This window comes from Hippocampus comes, unplaced genomic scaffold (genome assembly GCF_001891065.2).
Source record: "Hippocampus comes isolate QL1 unplaced genomic scaffold, H_comes_QL1_v1.1 scaffold57, whole genome shotgun sequence".
NCBI lineage: Eukaryota > Metazoa > Chordata > Actinopteri > Syngnathiformes > Syngnathidae > Hippocampus > Hippocampus comes.
Window position 1 is genome coordinate 1,072,296 of NW_017805039.1, and position 14,790 is coordinate 1,087,085.

A 14,790-nucleotide genomic window follows, 5' to 3' on the forward strand; every position below is an offset into this window, starting at 1 on the left:
ACACACACACACACACACACACACACACACACACACACACACACACAAAGTGTACCTACATTCATGCATACATTTTTCTTCATGCTGTCATACAAAACACATACAAATATTTGACAGAGTGCTCCCATGAGTCGCATGTAGTACAGTACAAGAACACAGATCAGGTAGCATCTAGACTGTATGACACTTGCTCGTTAATATGACTGTTATGCATGCATGTGTGCATTCACGATGACTTGGGTAAAGTATGATGCCACCGCACAATGTTCACATGCAAATGCAGCTGAATAATCCGTTGCATGGCACACATTGACATCACTAATATTGGCGCCTTTTCATTGAATAATATTTGCTGATCTAAGCGTACAGTCTGGCTTTATTCAAAATTGAAGTGTCAAGTGATTAGAAAGGATGAAAAAAAGAAAAAAACCACAATACCTTCATATGTTGTATTCATTTGATCAAGCATTTTTTCATGGATGGCCAAATCCTAGAAATAGCAGCATATAAAAGTGTTGATAGTTTTTCCATACATTTGATGACACTGTACATATACAGTATGTATTTTGTTAGCTGCATATAGACTGATAACCCATCAGACTCACCCTGATCATTCTCCATATGTCCTGAGAGTCTGCTTTTGTTGCAGGTCGAATAGCAAAGTTCATGATTGCAGCAGCCAGCTCATTTTCTGGATTGACTGCATCTGCCTGAAATGTTTTTATACTGTACAGAAGGTTTTGCAGGAAAAGGGCCTGCCCACAACAAGCCAGTGTAACCTTCAAAGTAAGATGTACAGTAAATCTATTTTTTTTACACCAATGCTTTTCTGCTTTCTTGTTCCATTTCTCTCAACATGAACTCATCTGATTTTAGTGGTCAACAAGGTATTTTTTTGCACATGGAACCACTGCTCACTGCAAAGCCCCGCTTTTCATTAGTTCCTACAAGCACACTCATAAATTTATTGTGAAAGGGGTTTCTTTCAAAACTGTTATATATTGAAAAGGCAAGAATCTTGCCCACGTTGGATACATATGATCGATCTTTACAGCATGTGGTTTCCATCCATTGTCCAACCAAGGCAAGTATTTTACATGACAAAGAATATCTCACAGCACTCCTTAAAAACTGTCACAGGTTAATTGTACCTTCCGCCATCTAGTGCAAGAGGATTTCCTTGTTCTGCTTATCACTCTACATCACTTAACCAGTCCCTAACAATTAAAACAATCTTCCAGAAGATGGCACAAGGCCTGACTGTTTATAGTGTCCTTGAGATACTTACTTGAAATGTGTCCCTTGGTATGACGAAGATTGGAAAAAACAGTCTTGAAGATCTATTATATGTATCAAAAACTGCGTAAATTTGCCTTTCCAGTTTACACGTTAAAAAAAAAAAAAAAAAAAAGTTTCACAACAACGTTATTATTGTGGTTGGAGTTTTAATGCAGGGGTGCAGAACTGCACTGCACCAAACTGACAGCTCTTTATATTTGGACACTAGATTGACCAAAATATTCAACAGACATCTCAGGATGATGGTGCACTGTCCAACATTAACAATTATATAACTGCTTTTACGTAGTTGTTTTTTCCCCCCTCTGGTTAAGAAGACTGAAAGTGAAAACGCGGGTCACACACTTCTAATTTTGTCAAGCTTCATTTGCCAGACGGTCTAAGCTTACCCCATCAAAATTTAATAAGTGCCAGCCTTCCTTGACCGTGAGGTCCTGAGCTCCTCTCGTAGCAAAGAAGTCTCGAGAAGGAGCATTCCAGTCAACGCAATCACTTGCAACTGCACATAGTGCTTCTCTTTGGCCACCTGCACAAACATGAAAGAGCTTTAAATAAGGCCTGCAAAGATCCGGTCATGATGAGACCCTATCCAGCCTGTTTGAAATGTCTTCCAATATCATACAGTATTAATTTTGTACATAACATCAGTTATTATCATTATTGTAACAGCAGAGACGTGAAAAATCCAGTCCTATGATTTCCACTGACTGATTATCAAGACAATTACAGTATATAGCTTGTCACCAGTGTACCTTCAAGCATTCTTAACTTCGCAAAATTGCTCAGTCAACTTTTTCCAATGCCAAATCTTGATGAAGACATCAATAAACTGATAAGGCAGAAAACAATTTCAGTCCAAAATCCAAAGCCTACACAAAAAGGAACATGATTGTATCGTGGTATAAGGGCTTGCGACTGTAGTACGAATTGACTAAAAATGTAAAACTGCATTTACAGACTGGAAACAAAGCTGTAGCTTTAATAATAACCCCATATCTTCCATGTGTACAGTAGATTTTTAGAAAAGGATTTCAATCCTCTCGGTCTTAAAGGGTCTCAAGCTCTCTCTGAAAATATGGATAGCATTTATTGACTGCACAATATACTTTTCATCAAGAGCACAAATTGAATGTAAATTCAGTTGTAACGCAAGTAGAAATCAACAAATATGACTTAAGGCGTAGTGATGCTTTACTGATCACACTGTAACATTTTCTTCCTCTGAGTTCTGGCATCACATACACATCCTCCAAATCAGTGGACAAGCAATGCCGTGATCATCTGCAGCCAGTGATGGCCAAGCGGGCGTGTCATAGCTAATTGACGTGTTGAGTCACGTGTGTCTTACCCTCCATGGCAGAGGCTCCGTCGAACCCCTGAGACCCAGGTTAAGAACCGGTTATATATATATATATATATATATAGGGAGAGAGAGAGAACTTTATTTTTAAAAAGGGCCAAAATATATTTACCAACATTTCTTAGGAGATTTTGACATCAACATGAAGCACGCACTCTTTACCTACTGTGGACATTTGTAGAGTCTTCTCATCAAAGATTCACACCTTGAATTCCTTGCAGCCTTTTTGAGGGAAAGTGACACTTTCATGCTATGATTCGAAATAATCCGCGTCAAAGGTACTTGTTTGAGTCGGCAGAATGTTCCAAGGAGTCACACCTATTGCAAGAACACGTGTGAATTTAGATGAAGTTACTCTGCATTATGCAGTTTCACACTGCATAAAATCCCCATACACAACTATCACACGTATACGCGCGCGCGCGCACACACACACACGCACACGCACACACACACACACACACACACACACACACACACACACACACACATACAGAGTGAGATGCAAATATCTTCATTAATGTCATTAGTGGCTCCTTTTCATTGAAAAACACGTTCAGAGGTAAGTTTAGTGTGTTCACTTGGGTGCTTTATTTGCTTTGTATGCGAAATATTTATGCATTGTCAATATGCATTGACAATGTTGAAATGACAGGGAAAGCATGAAGAAGTGCACTTTCAGTGTGTGCAGTGGGGAAACTTGCAGAGAAACTTTTTGGAAGTCATTGTCTTTGTGGCATTACAGATGGCAAAAACAGCTACATTTTCAACAAATTCAGCTACTGCAAGCTAGCCAGCGCATGAATAGGATACTGCATGTGCACCGTGTCAATTACTTTTCCCCAAATACACTTCTAATTTTGTCGGGTTTCATTTGCCAGACGGTCCAAGTTTTGTCCATCAAAATGGATGACGTGCCAGCCTTCCTTAACAGTGATATCCTGAGCTCCTCTCGCAGCAAAGAAGTCTAGTGATGGAGTGTTCCAGTCCACCACATTCAACTGCAACCATGCACCCTCCTTCTCTTTGGCCACCTGCACAAACAAGGCAAAGCTTTATAGTGACCATCCACCCGATGTTCTTTCTCCACTAAGCACATGGAGCAACACAGAAATAAGTTGATTTTGTTCTTTTCTCCACTCTCTCAATTTGTCAACAACAGTCAACTTTGAAGCATTCTTACCTTTGCAACATTGCTCAGTAAAGCTTTTCCGATGCCAAATCCTGAGAAGACAGCGACAAACTGATGAGGCAGGGAATATTGTATTTCAATCCAAAACTTAAACCCCCTCAAAAAAAAATTTAAAAAGAAAAAAAAAAGACTAAATCTAGTACTGACAAAGACTTGTCGTTGTCGGTATTTGCTGACACTCCTGACTTTCACAACTTGGAAACAAACGGGTTTGACAATGAGCCCTATGGGATGCATGAAAGTGCATTTTACGTTGCGTGTCAGAAATAGGCTTTGTATATGTACTTCAGAAAATATGGTTGACATTTATTGACAAAACAACAACAGTGCACATTTTTCATCAAGAACAAGCACAAATTGAATGTAAATTCAGGGATGATGCATATCTGAGGTTCAGACCAATAAGAATCAATACTTACTGTTGATTCTCAATGTTTTTGTCATGTTTTCTGTTGTATTATTATTATTTTATGTTAATCGTTCTGAAAAGCGCTTTGTTACACCCGCGGGCTATTGTGAAAGCGCTATACAAATAAAGATGTATTGACCTTCGTGAGGATAAGCGGATCAGATAACGGATGGATAGATTGTGTTGATAATGCGGAAAAACTTTTTACCTCTGAATTCTGGCATCACATAAAAATGATCCAAATACACGGACTGCCCCTTCCATGTGTCGTACATGTCAAAGTAAAGGGCACATCCAACAGTTGTGAATCCTAAAGTGGAGACGATCATCAAAAACAGCTTCAACAAATAAAGTGGATACAATACAACTGCAAGGTTTTTGAGGTGACAGGCAGGTTACAAGGATGGAAGCATTTTACCTTCTTTAGACTTATGTTCATCTGGCACCACTGCAACAAAACACTCAAAGCAGGGATTCTGTTTGAAACCATGGTGTTGCACTTCTGAAGTTAAATTAAAAAAATAAAAATAATTAAATGAATAAACAATTCGTCATTGCACTGTCGGTAAGCAAGAATGCGAGAAAAGGCGAGCAGGCGTTTGTATCCCACCGAAGCAGAAAGGGTTCATACAAAATGTCTTTTGAGCTGTTTGCGTGACCCTCACCTGGGGGCAAACACTCAGAACATTTCACCGGGGGTGGGGTTGAACATTCTAAAACATTTAAAGATCAAAAACCTAAAAAATAATCAAAATGTGCAAATATCTTACCAAATACAACATAATGGCTTAGATTTATGGTATACAATGTGATGTTTTATTATGATGATGATTATTATTATTATTGCTATGTTAGGTACCAGCGTAGTTAACCGAGATGCAGTCAAGCGCATATACTGTAAATGTACTGTCTGGCTGTATTCGGCATAACAGGATAAATAAGAGGAATTAAAGCCATTCATTTAAGTAGTCTGTTAGGTCAAGTGAAATGCATTTTGAAAAATAATACCTTCATATGTCTGTATCATCTGGTCGAGCATTTTTAGATGGGTCGCCAAATCCTAGAAAAAGGAGCACATAAGCGGTGATACTTTTGTTTACACTCTTGATGTATTTTATGTCAGCTACATATAGTTTGTGAATCCATCAGACTCACCCTGAGCAGTCTCCATATGTCTTTAAAATCTGCTTTTGTTGCAAGTCGAATAGCAAAGTTCATGACTGCAGCAGGCAACTAATTGTCCTGAACTAAATGCACCTTTCCGCGATCGGGAGATGTCTATAAGTACATTGCAACCAGGGGGAGGTGCAGAATATAACATTTACATATAGTGAGAATTTTTTTTTTTGGGTCAAATCCGCCCTTGGTATGTTCTCGTTCACATTACAAAACAGCATCCTCTAGCTGGTCCGTAATGTGTCACGCATGGGCCTAATAAACTTTATTTTCATACTGTATGCAGTATGTTTACAATATCAAGGTCAAATAGCTAGTTTACACTTAAAATCTGCCTTTAATTCCTCTTATTTATCCTGCAAGTCCAAATACATCCAGACAGCTTGTAATTTGACCAATAACATTTTAAATTCACGAGTCGAACTGTGCAATGTCTACTTTTTGCAGTACTTGGTGTTCTCTAAGAAGCTGAACAGAGAAAAAAAGAATCACACAAATAGAATACTTTTTCTTCAGGACTTTCACTTTTTTTCCAGTCTAATATCGCTGTTGCAACTTGCCGATGGTACCCGAAGCTCAGGGGACACTTCCCTTTGAAAACATCTTGTCTGAAGCCTCGCGACAGTGAAGTGCTGTTGATTATTTGTTAGGCATCATTTTGGTCAAATGACAAAATGTCAACAGTACGATTAGGACTATTTAAATACTCGTACAAGTATCAGTGTAAACAAAGTAAGATATTAGAGCCTGGATATCACAACGCAAATGAGGACAAATAAATACGTTACTTTGACTCTTCAAATATACCATTTGAATGTTAATTGTGAACTTGTCCTTATCACCGTTGGCTTTGCTTAGGGGAAGGGTGAGGAGGCATTAAATCTAAATGGCAAAAATTACTGTACAATTGAAACATCCACACGTCAACAAGTAGGAATACAAATACAAAGTGAAATTTTATTTTTGAGTAAAAATAAAAATTAAAAAAAGCATGAAATCAATTGGAACTGAGGAAGAAACTGTGACAGATTGCCTCTTGTGTGGCATTCGTATATTTACAGTGTATGATTAAACACCTGCCTTTGCACCATTTCGAAGTTTTCGCGTCAACCCCAAACACAGTCCTTGAATGCATGTTAAATCTCCAGTAAAAAGTGTCAGTGTGGCGACTGTGTGCTCGCACCGGGAGACTCTGAACGGTCCGTCTTCCCCGTCGGTTCTAGTGTGGTTGAGATGGGTGTTGGGATTACAGAACCCTTATTCTCCATGGAAGAGTTGGATGAGGGAAGTGATACCACTATGTACTTCTGCATGGGTCGCGAACCGGGGAGTGTGGGGCCACTTCCTGGTTCTACTTTTACCAAGGGCTGCAAGGTTGACGTGGCACTGGGTACGGTGCTTGTAACCGTTGAAGCAGACTGGGAAGAGTTGATGGTGATTACCTGCTGGGGAAATGATACAAATACAAATGAATGCTTGTATACTGTAGTGCTGTAAAATGAGTTTGAAATTCTACTAAATTCTTTTTTGGGAGGGAGCATAGTTTGTAGTTGGATTTTAAACCATATAGAGACAATTCTAAAACATTTTTACTCGCGCTAATAGCAGCAGGGCTCAGTTCCCGCCCTCATGAAGCGTGAGTGGTTACTGAAACCACATTTCTACTGTTTTCGAGACCACTTGAGTCTCTATAAAGGCAACTGCGATTGCTACAAAATGTAAATGTACCTGCTGCGTTGAGGCGGATCCTGCGCTGGTTCCCATGACGATATACTTGGTGGCAGGGGGCGATGGCTGTGATGGGGTCCCTGGTCTCGGCGACATCAGGGTGAGGGAGCTTGGAACTTTAATGATACTGGGAGTGCGAGGGCCTGTTGATGCACTGAGTCCACTTTGTGAGACAGAGAGGGTCGGACGAGGCTGCAAGGCAAACAGTCATCCATTGTCAGCTAGTCTAACATTTTATAGTATGCGTTAGCATTCAGCTAGTAGAAGTTCGTAAGAATACAAAACATGGCGCCGCTGCATCGTCAAATGTCAGTGTACCTGTGTGATTGTTAACGTTGTTCTGTTGACTTGCTGAGCTTGCATTGCAGCTTGAGTCCGAGCCTTCATTACATGGGAGCACAGCATGGGTGCGAGGTAACCATAGTCAATCCGATATTGTTCCACGTTGTCAGGTGGAGGTCGAATCTTGGCAATGACACTGGCACAGTGTTTCTTGGAACACAAATATTTTCCATTTTATGAATTTAAAAACAAACATAAGCAGTAATTCACGTAAAACCTATGACTATGATGTTAATACCAGTAGAAGACTTTGAACATGGTCCGCTCCAATCTTATCAATGTTGGAGATCACCGGTCCTTCCATCACTGCTTTGATGCGAGCGCCCTCTACAGCAAGCCGAGGAAGGATCAACGTTTTGATCACCTTTAGGGACAAAGGTGGGAGAGCTGTGCTGATGTAACACGAACAATGTTCAAGAAACCAAACCAGGAACCCGGCCGAAAACTCACATCAGGTCCCAGTTCAGCAAGTCCAGCGATGCAACCGTATCGCGTTGTCCACTGGGTTTTGTCATCCAACCAACTCTGAAAAACACAAATCAAGTTAAAAAAAAAAAAGCGTGAGATTTTTTTTTTTTTTAATTTGCACTCATAAATAATAATCGATGTTATTACCACCTCACTTTTTTTTTTTTTTTTTTAGTTGGGGGAGTGGGCCTGTATAGTTGAATAAGGAAGATGTTCAGCAGACGACCATGCAATTGTTGTTACGATTGACTCATCTGTAGTTATTTTAAAATGAACATGTCGTGTTTAAATGTTGATCAGAAACTATTATTTTCCAATTGAAATGTTTTGAAATACCATTAATGTGTTCCAGTTTTGTGTTACCATTTTTGATGACGAAGAAAAATAGCGCAGCACTGTGTAAAACATAAAGAGAATTTCACGGAATTAACTTGTTTTATAAAATCTAATTGTCCTGTGTGTATGTCCGAGTTGTAGTGTAGTGGATGTGTGCCTATAAGGGGCGTGGCCTCGAACGTGAAATCAGGTACAGTACTGGAGTTAGAGTTTTTTTTTTTTTTTTTTTAGTTGGAGGAGTAGGCCTGTATAGTTGAATAAGGCAGATGGTAACTGCATAAGACTTTAGGAGTAATAGATTCTCTTCTTAGCAGCAGCCATCTCGCTTGTATTTGAACTGTCTTCTTGCATGCAGGTTTTCATTGCCTTTCATTTCATTTTGCTGGTTCTTTTGTCCTGCCCCCTGTCGACTAAATAGGCTACATTTACTCATGACAATTACATGTAACTATTTCAATGCCGCTCCTGCTTTTTGTTTGTACAGTACTCTGTTATTTGCACAACCTGAGTGCGTGTGTGCGTGAATATTGCTGCTGTGACAATATTGGTTTTTGGGATGAAATATCTATCTAATGTGTTTCTTGAGGGAAAACAGACGTCTAGTTGAGGTCTGCCATGGGTTGACATGCCGTCTATGAGCACATTTTGAGGAAGTACAAGTAAAAAGTAAATACCACTTTTAGAACAGACAAAACCTGCTCTTTTAAAATGAGCATAGTGGAATAAAAAAGTCACCTTAGTAAAAGTCTTGGTGATGCGAGACTGGATGTTGTTGGTTGTGGTGCTAAAGGTTTTGCAACTCTGCGCCATAAGGCGAGCGGCAAAGTCCCGTAAAGCCCAGTGGTTGTCAACGTCTGGTCTCAAACACAACTGCTTGCTCACGATACATGTCACCACAGCCGGAATGAGCTCATGCAGCTACAGTGGAAATAACAACAGAAAAAAATGACCATAAAACAAAACAACGTAAGTACATAGTACGTCCCAACTAATAATAAACCGTGGTTCCTTTTACTCACATATTTCTCCAGGTATAACGTGGGGTTATCCATCAGTGCTTTGACCATCCGCATGAGGTAAATCAGCAGAGCCAAGTTGTTTTGCACCACATTAACACGAACCTACCGCAAGATCAAAACGAGAGCATTTACAAGCTAATAAAACTGAAAAACTATGTGACAGGAGTTTTAAAAGATACTCACTCCTTCTGAAATAAAGGTGCTGAATCTTGGAAGCATCTGATACAGTCCCGGGTCTGTGGCAATACTTTGCAAGGCTTCCTGAATGGCAAAACATAGAGCAAATAAATGATTCCTAATTGATTTTAAAGTTACAAATTCATTACAAAGTCACACAAAAGTAAATTGTTTCTCTGCATGTAACGTGCTGAATGAGAGTTTATCATACAATTAACATTTTATGTCAAGTTGTTATCTAGGTTTTGGTGAAGATGAATAGTAATGTACACACAGCTCTCTTGGCTTCACAGGATCCCACGCATGCTTCAGTGATCTCTTTGTAGTAGAGTTGTTGTTCCACAGAAAGCTCATGCGTGCTGCGAGGTTTCAACCTGATGGGACCCTTCTCTTTTCCTGAAATGGATATACTCAGAATGAATAAAAGACAGTTTCAAAGAAAATTACCTTTTTATGGGAGGAATTAAATGAACGTCACATTTGAATATAAAAACTAAATCGTGACCTTTGCCATCAGCAGCCGGTGCCCCCTGAGTTTTGCCTTGAATGGTACCATCTTCCTCCTGACCGGGTTTGACAACTTTGAGGGGCTCAGTGGATTCAGCTTTTTGTTGTTCTTTTGGTGCTACAAAGCAGTGCATTGGAAGTAAGTCATCATCTTTCCCCATCATTTTTAAATTACATTGTGTTTCAAGACAGTCTTACCTGGTGGTGGATTTTCCGGAATAGAAGGTTGAATCCCCTCAATACTTAACCAATGGGCTGAAAGAAGTATAGCAAAAGGACAAGACTGAGGAAGATTCACTCGAGTAAGACAGTAAGAAAAAATATTTGGTATACCTTTAAGAGACACATCCAGAGGAACTCTGGGGAGAGGTGTGTTAATAATATCACTCAGGTCCACTTCCTTCTCCTCATAAAAATGAAGCTCTCTGCCGCCACCACTTGCAAAACGAAAAGGGATAAACTCTTGCGACTGGAATCCATAGAGGGGCTACGAAGAGCAAAATCTACTTAAAATACATAATTTACACAAAAAATGTTATCAAATTTAGTGGTTTCATATAATAAGCATATTCTCCTCCTTACCTCCACATTTTTAAGTTTGAGGGCATTATCAATGTCACTGGTGGTTAGTTTACGCCTCTTCCCATGATGCATGAATTTAAGAGCATCCTTAAAAAAAAAAAAAAAAAAAAATTATTGCATATCGCTTGACAATAGTGACACCCACAAACGTTTTAGTGTTTTGCCTCACATCTCTGTGGTGTACCTGTGTAATTTCTTTAATTCTGTAACTGACTTCTTCACTTAGGGCTGTGCAGCTATCCTCCTGTAACTGGCCCACTCCCACCGACTCTGCCATTGCCTTCATGGACTCTGTAGGGAGGACTACCGAGCACTGCTTCTGACGCCTTTCCTCTGCCATCACTAACAAAATACACAGTTTGTCAATTCAATACATTTCATGTGCAACAAATCATGATTAAGGACACATGCATAACGCAAAGTTCAGAGAGAATGGGAAAAGGTCGGACTTCAACCTCTCATTGTGAAGTGCAATGGATTGATCATAATTGAGGGAAAAGCCCAAATTATGGTAATTTATTCAAACATTGACCACTTTAAACAGCGTATACAGCTTTTTTTTACACATCTACTCATTGGTTCGTACTCGGAAATGAAACCATAAAGTTCTGATAAACATACAAAAGATAAATTATGTTCAGGGATACTGTTAAGTTGTGAAGTGAAAAGAAGGCGGGCAAATCGCTCTAACGGAGAGAAGAAACGAGCCATTGACTTCACGTACATCAACGCTGTACCTCAAACGGCTCAACTTAAAAAAACAAACGTAAAAAGTACATCTAATTCGTATGTGGTGTTAATTATGAGGTTCTAGCAGGCTTGAGAAAACAGTTGTGTGTTAGCCAGGAAGCGAAGGGACTTAGCTTAAGTGGAGAGTTTTCAATTTACCTGTATAAAACGTTTTCCTTTCGGGTGCGTAAGCAGTAACTTACACGAATATGAGCACTCACTGTTGAAATATGCAACTAGACATTTTACGCAAAGCTAATCTTTAGCTATAACACTTCACTCTCAGTACAGATAACAAGGCAGACCGCGGACAGCAACAGGAACCTCCATTCGTGATGGAGCGCTTGTGTTCCGTCGCCATTTTGAGACAACTTCCGGTCGTGTTATCGCGAGACTACCGTACGTCACTGGACAGAGCAATGCTCAAGCCGTGTTTTAAAAATATTACAAAAAAGTGTTTATCGATTTGATAAATCTCTGTATATAGATTGTCTCAACTATTCTTGTTGATTTTTATGTGCATTAGAACACAATCAACGTTTGTCGTGGAACTCTTCACCATTCAAGTTGACGGGGAACCGTTTTGCGGTTACAACAGACATAATAAGTTCGGAGCGTGGAAGGACATATTTTGAAATAATCATGATTAGCTACATATCCCGCACCTTGCATGTAGCTCATAATTCATCATTTAATATATCTGGGTCGCGTATTTCACTAATAGATTGTAACACGGCTACCTTTTCAGTTTTAAGGTAAGTTGCTTTTTTATAATTTTGACGACACTATTCATCCAAATGAATACCATTTTCACTTGTAATAAGCTACATATGTTCAGTGCGTATGCATCTAAACTGTTAAAAGTTACTGATGAATTGCAGCCAGTGGCTTGTTACTGATGATACCGCAATGTTTTTGCTCTTCTCTTAGGGGGTCCAGTGTTTGTACGACAAAATACTTCAGCACAAGCTCAGTCAAATTGGGTGAAAATGCACACAACTCCAATAATGCAGATAAAGGGCCTGATCCCACAGAAACCAAAACAGTGAATGAACAACCAACCCAAGAACCCAGTGAAGTCAAACTTCATGAGCCAAATCATGGCGACAACGTAAAAAAGAATTATGACGTTAAGGGAAAAGAAGTTTCGCCTGTTGCAGCCAAGAGTGGGAAAGAGAATCTACTTCATCTTCTGCGAGCCATGAAGGTGGATGTCACCAGCAAGAGGAGGTTAAAAAACGAGAAAGTCAAGCAAAGTCTCTCCCAGTCTCAGTCCACACCAGCTTTGAAGAGCACCATCAGCATGTTTCAAAAGGCTTCAGAAGAGGCTTCAGCTAAAACGTGAGAGGAGATTTTAATTTTATCGTCATTTTCTAAACTGTTTTTTACTTTTATTTGTCTGGTCACAGCAGCAACACTGCAGTGTCTCTCTATTTATTTTGGATTTTTTTTTTAGCCACTCAGTGGATCCAGAACTGCTTGCAGCCGCTTCCGCTGCTGCTGCCACTCTTCCTAATCGTGTCAATGCAGAGTCTGAGCTGCTCAAGCAACTGAGGCAGCATGAGGCCATCACCGAGGCTCACAAGAAGGGTGACGTGAACAACCTGGGGTACATTAGCGTCAATCCAGCATACATTGCTCTCATCATGTCATCATGTTAGAATTTTACACCCACCGACCACAACATTATGACAAGGTGCACAGTGTAGTAAATCCAATATAAGAGCCAAAAGATAATAATGCCCATACCTGAAATAAAGACTTAAATCTAAATTGGACAACAAAAACAAAAAAATTTAACATCCATATCCACGTACAGGAAGCAGTGCAGCCAAGAAAGAAGCTATAAAATGAAGAGAACAGAATGTCAGGAAAAAAATAATTCCATGAAACAAATATTAGAGTTTAGGTTTGTAAATGTTGTGGTACAGTTGACTGACATAAAACGAAGAATGTCTCAATAATTTCTTAGAGTGATTATAGCTGATATGAAAGTGGGGAGGAATTCCAGTCGACAGAACGCTTGGCCAGCCAATCAGATCCGTTTTGATGATGATGGCCGGGGCTACTCACACGATCGAGGAATCGCTGCAGAGCTGGACAGCGTTCGCAGAAAGTAAGTCGTTTTAATTTGGGACCGATCCTGTCTTCAGGTGATGCAGAAAAGATGCTGATGTTTATTTATTTGTTATTTTAGGAGGAACTTGTTCACAGGGAGAAGACTCAACATTTTCTCATTCACGACTGATGAAGACAAATTGGATGCAACATTTGGTAATAATTTATTTAAACCCACGCAAGCTGGGAGAGAACATACAGACCCTACACAGGAAGGCCAAAGCCGAAGTTTAAACACACAACCTCTCAACTGTGAGGCAGACATGCTCACCACTTGGTCACTGCGCTGCCTTATTCTTATATTATTATACTTTTATATATCTGTGAGGAGCCTATTATTATAACAGTACATTAATCAAACTAGTCCAGTCTTCTTAGTAAAGTCATAGATGAATGTGCTCCTTAATAACGAATCGTTTTGAAATATTAATTGTACTAAATACGGATGTATTCATACCCCACCACAAAATATGTCTCCAAAAAAGACCATTAAATGTAGAGGTTTTTTTTTCCCTCTCCCAATATTTACATAATGCTGCTTTTTAGCCCGACCAACCCTGTGGGACGCCGACTTTGCTAACCAGCTGTCTTCTTCTGCGAACCAAATGCCCCGAAATGCCTTTGAGGAAATGATCCAGTGGACCAAAGAGGGGAAACTGTGGCAGTATCCTATTGACAATGAAGCAGGTGAGTCAATAGCTGCTGTGACGATATAGAGGAAACAATGACGTGTTCTTTCCTTTCATCAGGCCTCGAGGAGGAGGCCAGTGTCCCTTTCCATGAGCACGTCTTCCTGGACAAGCACCTGGAGGAGGGCTTCCCCAGGCAGGGACCAGTACGACACTTCATGGAGCTTGTGGTGACCGGTTTGTCCAGAAACCCCTATCTGACCGTCCAGGAGAAGAAGCAGCATATTTTCTGGTTCAGAGACTACTTTAATCAAAAACAGGATGTGCTCAAAGAGGCTGAGGTCTACCTTAACTAAATTTTGGACAGTGTGATGCAATCTCTGAAACGACACAAAAGGACCATTTTCTCTTTAGGCAGTGCGAACAAAATTGTGTGTAGAAAGTCAAATCATGTAAAAGCTCTTAGATGTAATAAATTGTAAAAAGCAACTGTATTCTAAAAACATGTAATTCACTGTCCTCATTCAGTTTCATTGGAAAGTAGAGGTACAACTAATATTTATGAAGGCTAACAGTCTGAAAGTGTGCAACAGAGGGAAGACTGTCATGTTTTCAGTTGCAGTGGTAACGTCATTAAAATAACATTGTTCATGGGTGTTTGCTAATTATTTGTCTATGGGGTAAATTGGTTGAACCTCTGTGTTTTTAGGGGCTGTTGA

The 14,790-nt window shown here is 39.8% G+C and overlaps 4 protein-coding genes across 6 annotated transcripts in view; 1 reads left to right on the forward strand and 3 right to left on the reverse strand.

Moving 5' to 3' along the window:
- Positions 1-732, reverse strand: part of LOC109512473 (diamine acetyltransferase 2-like) — a 3,159-nt gene extending 2,427 nt beyond the window's left edge. The window contains exons 1-2 of the mRNA XM_019864282.1: positions 606-732; positions 439-490 (exon numbers count right to left, since the gene is read on the reverse strand). Of these exons, the coding sequence (XP_019719841.1) occupies positions 439-490; positions 606-668 (115 nt within the window). The 5' untranslated portion in view covers positions 669-732. The remainder of the gene's footprint in view (positions 1-438; positions 491-605) is intronic.
- A 2,566-nt stretch (positions 733-3,298) lies between these two features.
- Positions 3,299-5,537, reverse strand: LOC109512471 (diamine acetyltransferase 1-like). Its single transcript, XM_019864280.1, has 6 exons — positions 5,416-5,537; positions 5,269-5,320; positions 4,679-4,762; positions 4,469-4,570; positions 3,843-3,883; positions 3,299-3,693 (listed from the first exon to the last, which is right to left on the reverse strand). Exons 1-6 carry the CDS (start codon positions 5,476-5,478, stop codon positions 3,514-3,516), a joined length of 522 nt encoding a protein of 173 aa, XP_019719839.1. The 5' UTR covers positions 5,479-5,537; the 3' UTR covers positions 3,299-3,513.
- An 834-nt stretch (positions 5,538-6,371) lies between these two features.
- On the reverse strand, positions 6,372-11,677 carry taf6 (TAF6 RNA polymerase II, TATA box binding protein (TBP)-associated factor). 3 transcript variants are annotated; one of them, XM_019864192.1, is made up of 15 exons: positions 11,484-11,677; positions 10,780-10,937; positions 10,596-10,682; positions 10,347-10,500; positions 10,212-10,268; positions 10,044-10,131; positions 9,781-9,904; positions 9,513-9,590; positions 9,330-9,431; positions 9,046-9,228; positions 7,957-8,031; positions 7,745-7,870; positions 7,483-7,656; positions 7,165-7,356; positions 6,372-6,881 (listed from the first exon to the last, which is right to left on the reverse strand). In XM_019864192.1, exons 2-15 carry the CDS (start codon positions 10,933-10,935, stop codon positions 6,594-6,596), a joined length of 1,884 nt encoding a protein of 627 aa, XP_019719751.1. In that variant the 5' UTR covers positions 10,936-10,937; positions 11,484-11,677; the 3' UTR covers positions 6,372-6,593. The 3 variants fall into 3 exon arrangements, with proteins under 3 accessions (XP_019719751.1, XP_019719750.1, XP_019719748.1); XM_019864191.1 differs by having other exon boundaries at positions 6,372-6,878; positions 9,781-9,902; positions 10,012-10,131; positions 11,484-11,676; XM_019864189.1 differs by having other exon boundaries at positions 9,781-9,902; positions 10,012-10,131; positions 11,484-11,676.
- A 68-nt stretch (positions 11,678-11,745) lies between these two features.
- On the forward strand, positions 11,746-14,725 carry mrps31 (mitochondrial ribosomal protein S31). Its single transcript, XM_019864219.1, has 7 exons — positions 11,746-12,079; positions 12,255-12,665; positions 12,781-12,933; positions 13,297-13,440; positions 13,522-13,598; positions 13,989-14,129; positions 14,192-14,725. The coding sequence occupies exons 1-7, from the start codon at positions 11,967-11,969 to the stop codon at positions 14,425-14,427; spliced, it is 1,275 nt and encodes a 424-aa protein (XP_019719778.1). The 5' UTR covers positions 11,746-11,966; the 3' UTR covers positions 14,428-14,725.
- Positions 14,726-14,790: the final 65 nt, after the last annotated feature.